The sequence below is a fragment of the Branchiostoma floridae genome, unplaced genomic scaffold (assembly GCF_000003815.2).
Source record: "Branchiostoma floridae strain S238N-H82 unplaced genomic scaffold, Bfl_VNyyK Sc7u5tJ_1439, whole genome shotgun sequence".
NCBI lineage: Eukaryota > Metazoa > Chordata > Leptocardii > Amphioxiformes > Branchiostomatidae > Branchiostoma > Branchiostoma floridae.
Genome location: NW_023365716.1, coordinates 1,049,717 through 1,061,684, shown reverse-complemented (window position 1 = coordinate 1,061,684; position 11,968 = coordinate 1,049,717). Strand labels below are relative to the sequence as shown.

General features: G+C 42.3%; 3 protein-coding genes across 3 annotated transcripts in view; 2 read left to right on the top strand and 1 right to left on the bottom strand.

The window, feature by feature from the left end:
- The window catches only part of LOC118407668 (tropomyosin-1-like), a 1,169,601-nt gene that overhangs the window by 109,009 nt on the left and 1,048,624 nt on the right, over positions 1-11,968 (bottom strand). The gene's annotated exons all lie outside the window — the stretch shown is intronic.
- The window catches only part of LOC118407709 (zinc finger protein 501-like), a 482,642-nt gene that overhangs the window by 427,771 nt on the left and 42,903 nt on the right, over positions 1-11,968 (top strand). The gene's annotated exons all lie outside the window — the stretch shown is intronic.
- On the top strand, positions 8,431-10,021 carry LOC118407711 (zinc finger protein 239-like). The gene has a single exon (XM_035808230.1). The coding sequence runs from the start codon at positions 8,431-8,433 to the stop codon at positions 9,544-9,546; it is 1,116 nt and encodes a 371-aa protein (XP_035664123.1). The 3' UTR covers positions 9,547-10,021.

Sequence of the window (11,968 nt, the reverse complement as noted above, 5' to 3'; positions counted from 1 at the left end):
CGGGGAAAAAACCCCGCAACCTTGTGGCCGTTGGAATTTGTTTAACTCCCAAAAATGGCAATTTGGAGCGTCATATAGGCAGCAAAGCCCGGCGGGGAATAACCCCCACTGGTGTGGGGAGTGTTGGTAACAGGACCGTCTTCAGGTTTTGATTTATTCCGGCTTATGAGGAACCCATTCAGGGAAAAAACCCCTCCAGGTGTGACCAGTGTGGATAATCTTGCGGCACGGAGGTCCGCTTTTGGAAGGAACATAAAAGCAAAACACACCCGGTGAGAAACCCTTCATGTGTGGGGAATGTGGGTACAGGGCGGCTCGAAAAGTCTCACTTATCCCAACACATGAGAAGTCACACAGGAGAAAAACCCTACAGGGTGTGACCACTGCGATTATTCAGCTGCAGATAAATCTGCTTTAGACCACCATATAGTAATACACACCGGTGAGAAACCTTACATGTGTGGGGAGTGTGGGTTCAGGACGACTCAGAAATCTCACTTATCCAGACACATGAGAACCCACACAGGAGAGAAACCCTACAGGTGTGACCAGTGTGACTATTCTGCAGCAGACAAATACACTTTAGACCAGCACCAAAGAAAACACACCGGTGAGAAACCCTACATTTGTGACGAGTGTGGGTACAGGGCAGCTGGCAGGTCTACCTTATCCCGACACATGAAAACCCACACAGGGGAAAGACCTTACCTCTGCGATCAGTGTGACTATTCCACAGCACATAAACAATATTTGATCGACCATCAATCAAGACATACCGGTGAGAAGCCCTACATGTGTGGGGAGTGTGGGTTCAGGGCGGCTCAAAGATCTACCTTATACCGACACATGAAAACACATACAGGAGAAAAATACTGAAAATTTGACCAGTGTGACTATTTTGATGCAAAGGAATTCTCCTTAGACCTTACACCGACATGTAAGAAACCACACCAGTAAAGAGACCTAGGTGTGTGGAGTGTGTTAGAACAGTACAACTGAAAAATGTCTTTAAAAAAAACAAGCATTTATGAACCCACAGAAGTCATTCAACTGTTATCAGTGTTACTACCTAGTAAACAGGAAGACTGGTATGCGACGAAGATGAGTCAGTTAGTTGACTACTTTTCATAGTGAGTGTGTGAGTAGAGTACTTTTCATATGTTTACTAAAGAAATAAGAAACAAACTGAATCCACAAATGTGACAAATGTACAGCCTACAGCTTTAATTACCTACATAGCCCCTTGACCTCCTGGCCATGGGGAGATTTGAGAGGGTGGTGAGGGGGTAACCAGCTTGCTTTTTTTTCATTTTGAAGCTTATATAGGCAACAGATGTAGAGCATGCAACTTTGTCCTCTTGAAACGTGAAAAGCTGTAGGGTGGAAGACCCCTTCTAGGGTGTTAATTGTTGTCTTAATCTGTACCTGGGCCCGAGAACTACTCTGTGGTAAGGAATTATACATGAGAGGCAGACATGTCACAGTGAGCTTGCGAAGATTATAGCATATGTGCCGGACCGGACCGATGTAGGTTTCGTATGTACAGTTTAGTTCAGTACTTTGGCATTTATTACTCTTTTTAATTTTACATGTTATTTATAAATGTTGGTAATCATAAGAGTATAGAATCTTAACATGTTTTAAAATCATTATATTTACCTGCTTTAGATAAGTCTTTTCGATTTGATAACCTCTCGCTTGTAATAATCAGCATATTGTGTGTAGTGTACATATAGGAGTATTGACTTAAACAGTAGCAGTCTGTTCACAGGTATTCTAAATTTTGCTTATACACATGTAGCAATATATATCCTATCAAAATGTTTGAAAACGTAGCGTAACGTTTTAAAGACCTTTTACAATAAAATAATTGAAGGTGAAACTTGGTGTTGATTTCATGTTTTGACATAGAAGAATGAGAAAGCCCGACATATCAACCTTTTTGCAGGAATTGACCTGTCCCAAAACATCATCTCAATCCAAAATTGATTTTTTTGAAGACGCCTCCCCCATACAAGAATAGACACTGCTGCAACACCTCTATCTATGCAAAATGGCCTGGTCTTTCTGACACATTTTCCATTCGTAGTGCTTAAGCAACCCATATACCAGATTCTAGATCAGTCGACTATTTCATGACAAAGGAACCCGAAATCTACATTTTTGGTCAAATATGGCAAAAAGTCCCAAATTTAAGTGATTGGTCCACCTTTGATTCACTTCTGTCGTCATCACTCTTCCAGTTTCCGGAATGTCATCGCATTGAATTAGACATCTGATGAAAGTCGGCGAAATCTACTGAATATTCATGGTGAAATAAATTGTTTCCTTTGTGGTAAAATTCTACAACTATGTTATTCATACTTGTAGACGTTCACCTACTGTAATGGATATTTCAGATTACAAAGAATCCTATTGTTTGTTATATGTTTGGAATTGGGTTGACGATCAACTGTAATGTTGATGTTCCGGTGTTTATTTTGATTTTCGACCTGCCGTTTTTGTACTTTTTGTAAATAAAAGTCTTCCTGTGGTGTCCCCGTAACTTCGAACAGCTTTGTACACCTGTAATTCTACCCTAGCCACTGTCCGAATTCAAATTACGTCACCTCATTATACTTATTCATTTGTTTGTTTGTTTAGCTGTATAGTCAGCCAAGAGTTACCAAGCTAGCCATTGGCTAACCTTGGGCTAACGTCATCTTATGCCTTATTTTACGTCACCCCTGACTCCCGATATAGCCACAAAGTAGTTAGGAAATGGTCGTAACTTTGTACAACTTCGTACCCGATAACTTCGCTCACTTCACCCTGATATATTCAAAGTCAAAGTTTGACGCAATCTTAGAAGTAGAAACAGCGGCATGTTTTCATACTAGGCCCCAAACTACGAGAGTAAAGCGTTATGCGGCAATCTCTGGTTTAACCTATTGTGAAGTGAGTATTAGGTTTGTGACCTCTAACCTTTGGCCTAGAGAGCTGACGTCCGCCATTTTGTTTCGCGTCTTCGACTTTGGTTTCATTGAAGAATTGTCAATATTTTACGGAATTCCAGAAGCCGTGGAGACCGCTAACCACCATAGATCTACAGGTAAGACTTATGGTTGCTTTCTAGGTAAAGATTCTGGTTGGTGCTACCTCGGCGGTAAATTATGATTAGAAGCGTGTTTGTGGTTGGTGTTTTGATGGGGAGGGGGGCTTGCACTACTATGTGTGTCACACAAGACAGACTTTCTACCCATTCCTCAAAAAACTTCAGTCCTAGTACTTTGTAGACCCCGGGACGCAGATAGATACTGTGTGTTGCTGCTTTGAAACTTTCTATCCCGGACAGAATTTTTTGGGGCACGCCGAGTTTGAGCTCATATCATGTATGTTTGCTAGCCCCAAAGGGACGGTATTATGTAATATACCGTCCCTTTGGGGCTAGTATGTTTGCCATTTCTCTGTCCTTTGCCTACATGTGTCAGATAGTATCTCTCACGTAAAAATAGCAGTTTATCCGAACGAAAGAATTTTTGTATGACTGGATGTGGCAAGAGGAGTCTTTGGGGAGGCTTGTTGGATTCTTTTACAAGTATAATGGATTTATGCTGTTCCAGGTTGCGGCGTCCCTCCCCTGCATCCAGAGACTGAGAGAGAAGCTAGCCTCTTATTCGGCACCGTTGTCATACTCGGGTATGTGGTTTCATAACGTTTCCGTTACAAAATAATATTTCATATATAAACATATCATTTATCTTAAAATATACTAGTCTATCATATAATATAACTGCCCATTAATATTAAGTAGACCAACATTTTCCGAAGGTTAAGTTTGTCACGAGCGACTTGTTTTTTTTTTCGATATATGAGAAAAAGATGATTGGCCTGAGAACTGTTAATGCTTTTTAGAAATTTAAAAAGTTTCGGTTTGCAGGTAAAGTCAAAACTTAATTCTCAGTGTGTAAAATTTAGCAAGAATTTTTTATTCATAATCTACCCCTCCCCCACCCCACCCCCTCCAACAGAGCAGAAATGGAAGATTCGAGCTGTGAAAATTCCATGGAAGAGCAGTGTGTTGGGCATCTTGGGAAGGAGATTGGCCATTCTGGACACCCTGGGAAGGAGAGTGACAGCAGGGAGACCCAGACAACAGACATGGGCCTGCAGCAGGAAACGTGTGATCTGAACTTTCCCCAACCTGACAACACATCAACCTCACAGGTACTAGTACAGGAGAGCAGAGGCAATATGGAAAGGCATGTGGTTAAACACACCGGTGAGAAACCCTACATGTGTGGGGAGTGTGGATACAGATCAGTACAAAAGTCTGACTTAACCAAACATATGAGAATCCACACAGGCGAAAGACCTTACAAATGTGACCAGTGTGACTATTCTGCCGCACAGAAATCTCGGTTAAACAAACATCTAACAAAACATACTGGCGAGAAACCCTACATGTGTGGGGAGTGTGGGGTCAGAACACCTTATAAAGCAAGTTTATCTCGACACATGAGAACCCATACAGGAGAGAAACCCTACAAATGTGACCAGTGCGACTATTCTGCCGCACGGAAATCCACTTTGGACAACCATACAATAGCAAAACACAGTGGCGAGAAACCCTACATGTGTGGTGAATGCGGATATAGGACAGTTGAAAGGTCTACCTTGTCCCGACATAGGAGAATCCATACAGGAGAAAAACCCTACAAGTGTGACCAGTGTGACTATTCTGCAACAGAGAAATCCACTTTGGTCAAACATATAAGAAAACACACCGGTGACAAACCCTACATATGCGGGGAGTGTGGGTACAGGGTGACTCGAAAGAATGACTTATCTCGACACATGAGGACCCACACAGGAGAAAAACCCTACAAGTGTGACCAGTGTGACTATTCTGCTGCACGAAAAATCAATTTGGTCCAACATTTGACAAAACACTCTGGTGAAAAACCCTATAGATGTGACCAGTGTGACTACTATGCTACACAGAAATATAGGTTGGTCGATCATTTAAGGACACACAATGGTGAAAAACCCTTCATGTGTGGGGAGTGTGGATACAGGGCATCTCAAAAGTCTCACTTATCCAAACATATGAGAACCCACACAGGAGAAAAACCTTACAAGTGTGACCAGTGCGACTTTTCTGCTATTGATAAATTCAAGTTGAAACAACATCAAGAAAAACATGCTGGCGATAAACCCTACAAGTGTGGAGAATGTGCATACATGACAGCCTATAGGTCTCACTTATCCAGACATATGAGATACCACACAGGAGAGAAACCCTACAAGTGTGACCAGTGCGATTATTCGGCGGCAGAAAAACATCATCTGATAGATCATCAAACAAGACATTCCGGTGAGAAACCCTACATGTGTGGGGAGTGTGGGTACAGAGCGGCTCAAAGAGCTACCTTATACCGACACATGGAAACACATATAGGAGAGAAACGCTAGATGCGCGAAGTATAGGTACAGAAAAGCTCAAATGTCTAACAACCTAAGCATATAAGAACCCACGAAGGAGGATAACCATATAAGTGTTATCGGTGTTACTGCAGCTAGGAAATCTCACCTTTATCTACTTTTCATATGCTAAAAACCTGGCAGGGCTCATGACAAATGAAGATAGAGTGCTTGTGTAAGATAGCTCCTAGGCTATTTGACGTACTGTGAACGTAAACGTCATTGACTCATAGAGGTTGGTTTTGCATCTAAGATAGTGTTAATGCTTGAAAAGGAAGGCTTGTATTGTTTTATTGTGAGAAAAAAAATGAGCATTTATGTGTTGTTTTAGCTCAGTGTAACATTTTGGCGATCATAGAATTACTTTTTTTAAACATCCGTTTATTTCTTTGATCTACCCGAAAGAATAACATCTACAACAATACGCACATTGTGTATACTGTTAATATGCATGTACTTGGTACATGTCGTCTGTTTGTGCACTTGTATTCTTAATATTTGTACCTGATAGCAATTTATATTATACTGACATATTTGATAACTTGGTTTTGATTCTAATAAAGCACTGTCAAACTAAAGTAAGTGTATGCAAAGTCTATGATTTGATTCTATGCCGTAGCAATTTTAGCGTAAAGCATGTATAGATATATTCAATGTGACTTGATATTGGCAAAGAAGACTTTTTAAAAATAAATGGAGGGTAAACGATGCCCAAAATTGTTGTGAGTTTAAATCATATTTGAATAACGTCATTACCGTGTTTAAAATTCTAAATTGCAATTGAACAAGAATTTCTGCGCATATCATCCCTCATGCCGGATTTCACCTGATCAGGCCTTAAGGTAAAAAAATAACACAAAATGATATTAGAAATCAAGGTAGAACGTTATTTTCGCCGGGCTCAAAACTGCGAGAGTAAATCGTTATGCGGCGATCTCTGGTTTGACCTATTGTGAAGTGAGTATCAGGATAGTAACCTCTCACCTTTGGCCTGGAGTGAGCTGACGCCCGCCATTTTGTTTCCCGTCCTCGTCTTTGGAATCATCTGTGAAGTATTGTCGAGATTTTACGGAATCTAAGAAGCCGTGGAGACCGCTAACCTCAACCGACTTACAGGTAAGACCTGTGATTGTCTAAAGTGCTTTCTGCCTTGTGCTAGTTTAGCGGTAAATTAGAATAAGAAGTGTTATTGATGTTGGTATTTTGATGGGGAGGGGGGCAGTAGTGGTGTCTACGCACGCTACACTACTTGCACTTCAAAATCTGCCACACAAGAATTTTCTACCCAGCCTTATTATACGCTGTTGTTATAACCAGGTACTGTATGTGCTTTTATGAGGTTCCGGTACTGAATTTGATTGCATATCATAACGTTATTGTTCAACCATTGCACAAGGTACAAAGCATGGTATCTACTGAAACATAACTACAGTTCTATAACTAATCTACTTAATACAAGGGTACATAGTATGGGATGAGAATGGTCTTTTACAATCAGTGGAGGGATTTCTAACGTCTAGTCATTTCATGTGATTCATCTTTATGAAACTTGATCCGCCATTGCATGGCACCACCACATTACATACATCAACATTTTCCAAAGAGAAATATGTTTTCTTTCTACTTGTTCAGAAGAAGAAGACTTAAAAGTCTGTGTAACACACAGTCCGGGCTGTAAGACCTGTAAGTTACCTGTCCCCTCACCGCAGTCTGTGTAACACAAACTCTGCTGTCCGGGGCTGTAACTGACCCCTCCACATAGTCTGTGTAACACAAACTCTGCTGTCAGGGCTGTAACTGGCCCCTCCACATAGTCTGTGTGACACAAACTCTGCTGTCCGGGGCTGTAACTGGCCCCTCCACATAGTCTGTGTAACACAAACTCTGCTGTCCGGGCTGTAACTGGCCCCTCCCAGCAGTCTGTGTAACACAAACTCTGCTGTCCGGGGCTGTAACTAACCCCTCCACATAGTCTGTGTAACACAAACTCTGCTGTCCGGGCTGTAACTGGCCCCTCCACATAGTCTGTGTAACACAAATTCTGCTGTCCGGGGCTGTAACTGGCTCCTCGCCGCAGTCTGTGTAACACAAACTCTGCTGTCCGGGGCTGTAACTGGCCCCTCCACATAGTCTGTGTAACACAAACTCTGCTGTCCGGGGCTGTAACTGGCCCCTCCACATAGTCTGTGTAACACAAACTCTGCTGTCCGGGGCTGTAACTGGCCCCTCCACATAGTCTGTGTAACACAAACTCTGCTGTCCGGGGCTGTAACTGACCCCTCCACATAGTCTGTGTAACACAAACTCTGCTGTCCGGGGCTGTAACTGGCCCCTCCACATAGTCTGTGTAACACAAACTCTGCTGTCCGGGGCTGTAACTGACCCCTCCACATAGTCTGTGTAACACAAATTCTGCTGTCCGGGGCTGTAACTGGCTCCTCGCCGCAGTGTGTGTAACACAAACTCTGCTGTCCGGGCTGTGACTGGACCCTCCACATAGTCTGTGTAACACAAACTCTGCTGTCCGGGGCTGTAACTGGCCCCTCCCCGCAGTCTGTGCAACACAAACTCTGCTGTCCAGGGCTGTAACTGGCCCCTCCACATAGTCTGTGTAACACCAAGTCTGCTGTCCAGGGCTGTAACTGGCCCCTCCACATAGTCTGTGTAACACAAGCTCTGCTGTCCAGGGCTGTAACAGCTCAGGAGAGACCAGCAATGTTGGGTGGGCTGTACAGAAGCGTGATTAAATCAGGCTAATGATTGGCAAAACCACATATGAGAGCCGGGAAAGTCCAAACACTTCCAGTGTTAGTTCGATAAAGTTTAGTTTCATAGCATGACAATCGCTATTTGAGGTAGGACTTCTGAAAAGTTATAGTTTGCAGGTAAACACGCAATACCAATGCTAAGTTTGTGTAACAGTTCTAACAAGTATTTATCCTGTAACCTATCCCCTACAGAGCAGACATGGAAGATTCCAGTCGTGAACATTTTTCGGTAGAGCTTTGTGCTAGACATCCTGGGAAGGAGATGGACCATTCTGGACACTCTGGGAAGGAGAGTGACAGCAGGGAGACCCAGACAATAGACATGGGCCTGCACCAGGAAACGTATGATGTGAACTTTCCCCAACCTGACAATACATCAACCTCACAGGTACAGGAGAGCAAATGTGATATGGGAAGGCATGTTGTTAAATATACTGGTGACAAACCCTACATGTGTGGGGAGTGTGGGTACAGGGTGGCTCAAAAGTCCGACTTAACTCGACATATGAGAACCCATACAGGAGAAAAACCCTACAAGTGTGACCAGTGTGACTATTCTGCTGCACGGAAATCCACTTTGGACAACCATACATTAGCAAAACACAGTGGCGAGAAACCCTACATGTGTGGGGAGTGTGGGTACAGGACGGCTGACAGGTCTACTTTATGCCGGCATATGAGAACCCATACAGGAGAAAACCCCTACAAGTGTGACCAGTGTGACTATTCTGCAGCAGTGAAATGCAATCTAGACAATCATATAGCAGCAAAACACACCGATGAGCAACCCTACAAGTGTGACCAGTGTGACTATTCTGTAGCACGCAAATCCCACTTGGACCGACACCTAAGAAAACACACCGGCGAGAAACCCTACATGTGTGGGGATTGTGGGTACAGGACAGCTAAGAAGTCCCACTTATCCCGACACATGAGAACACACACTGGAGATAAACCCTACAAGTGTGACCAGTGTGACTTTTCTGCAGCGCAGAAAGTCCATTTGGACTCCCATCTAGCAAAACACACGGGTGAGAAACCCTACATCTGTGAGGAGTGCGGGCACAGAGCAGCTCAAAAGTCAAACTTATTGATACATATGAGAACGCACACTGGAGAAAAACCCTACATGTGTGGGGAATGTGGGCACAGAGCAGTTCAAAAGTCACACTTAATGGTACATATGAGAACGCACACTGGAGAAAAACCCTACAAGTGTGACCAGTGTGACTATTCTGCTGCACAGAAATCAACCTTTAACCGACATTTCGGAAAGCACACCAGTAAAAAAGACCTAGATGTGCACACCGCGTAAGAAAAGGGAAACTCAAATGTCTAAAAAGATAATGATATAACAACCCACAGAGGAGGAAATCCATATAAGTGCTATCAGTCGAACTACTTTGTAGCTAGGAAATCTCACCGTTATCTTCTTTTCCTATACCAAAGAAGTACGAAAACTAAACCTACGTGTGTGACAAATATACAGCAAACAGATTTACCCACCTACATAGATTCTTGACCTCCCATGGCGGGGTGGGTTTCTGGTGCGGAGGGCAAGGTAGTCAGGAGGTGGAAATACGTATGGAGGAATAATATATAGAAATAAAATAAAATAAAATAAATAAATAAGAATCCCTCCTGGAGTGACCATTTTGACTCTAATTGTACCTTGCCCGGGTCCTGTGGTAAGGAGTGACAGACGTATGTAAGCTGGCAAGGGTTATATAGCAAATGTACCAAACTCTCTAAAGTCGATTAAGTTTGTTACGTATAGTTTCAGTTCCTTGAAGTAGAGAGAGAACTGGTTTATTAATTTAAACACACAATGCTGTGTACAAGATTATAGTCCGAGGACTAAATTGCCTCGTACATTGTACAGGAGAGGCTGGCGCTTAGGACTAAAACAATGGAATGTCCTACCTAAGTGCATTAACATACTTATCACAATTTCCACTAAACTTTACAATTTAAAATAGTGGGTCTACACACAATCAAGTAAATATATATCTATGTCAATTATAAAATCGATCTCATTCTGAATGATTAAAATGTGACACTTCAAAGACTAATGTGAGTTTAACAGATCGATACAATAAGGCAGCGTGGTATTCCTAAAACGCGATGTTCGGCACTTAAACTGGCTGAAGTTGTCAGCATTTCTGAGGTCCCTGCCATGTACCTCAGAGCGGCGTGGTGGTAGCCAGCAGTTGAAAACCTCAGAATGAACAATAGATCTGACAAACTTGAGGCAGAGAACAAGTAGATGTTCTCTTTGTTTTTTTACAAATGTCGGTGATCATAACAGAGTAGAATCTAAACACATTTTAACAAGTTCTTGAACTAGTTTAGCTGTAATATCAAACACAAAAATTTGACCCACTCAAATTTTCATTATATTTAACAGCATTTTATTTACCTGCTGTAGACAAGTATTTTGATGTAGGAATATTGACTAAAACAGAAGTAGTCTGTTCACTCGTTACTTAGTTTTAGTAGCTTGTAGCAATATATATCATATCATTATGTTTGAAAACGTATAGAAACTTTTTAAAAACCTTTCACAAGAAAATGATTGTAGGCAAAACGTATGATTTAGTGTCTGAGTTATCTGATGACCTTATGAATGCTTATATACGACGATAATAGACTGGTAATATAAATGCTGTTTCCGTACACATGTAAAGCTCGAGGAATAGCTCGAGGTGATGTGACCCGCAGCCTACGTCACAGGTCAGGTGATGTGTAGACCTCAAGCCAAGGTCACAGAACTCAGTTTTTATCCGCGACCCAATTCCCGAAGTTTTGACAGGGCTTTTCTGTTTAGATAATCTTAATGAAGTTCACGTCACTGAAGCCGTTGATGACGTCGCACTTTCGCACAGGTCAAGTGACGTAGTCGGCGGGTCACATCACCTTGAGGAGGACATGTTGAAAGCTTGTTGGTAAGGTTTATTTTGTGTACAGTTATTTTATTACCGTCGTCTGTTATATCTTACTCCATTGCCTAAGCAGTGTATTATATGAAGAGGTATGCCTAATCGTGGCGTAATGTTGGTTAGGTTCATTTTGTACAGCTATAGTGTATAAATTTATTACCATCGTCTGATGAATCTTACTCCATTGCCATTGCACTCAATTACTACAGTGTATGATTTGAAGATGTTCATTTAAGCATTATGCGGTGATCTCGGGTTGACCCTTTGTGAAGGATGTATCAGGTTTGTAACCTCTCACCTTTACCCCCTGCGAGCTGACGTCCGCCATTTTGTTTTGCGTCGTCGTCTCATCTCCTTCAAACTTACGCGATTTTTACGTGATTCCAGAAGTCGCGAGACTGCTAATCACCATAGACTTACAGGTAAGACCTCTTGTGATTGTTGTTGATACCGCCTGGTTGGTGGTTGTTCATTGATGAACACGAAGTAGACGATTTAAGGTGTATTTGTCATAGGTCTTTGAATGGGGAGGGGGGCAGTAGAAGTGTGATGTAACATCCAAACAATTTCTAGAGCCTACGGACACCAGAAGCATGAGTAAAATATGATTTTTCAACACAGTAAGAAGTTAAAAACCCTATACACCTCCGAAATCCCAACATATCAAACAAAATTAGAGCCAAAGGCTGGAAGTCAGCCCTCTGCGGCTGCGTGCAATCACTGCCATGTGCCCTTAGGCCATTTGAAGGGAGTTACAAGTACCACTGTTTCTTTACGTTCACTGAGCCGGTCTCGCTG

Bases quoted from the DNA above. Each gene is read 5' to 3' on its own strand.
- LOC118407711 (XM_035808230.1), top strand. From the start codon at position 8,431: ATGGAAGATTCCAGTCGTGAACATTTTTCGGTAGAGCTTTGTGCTAGA.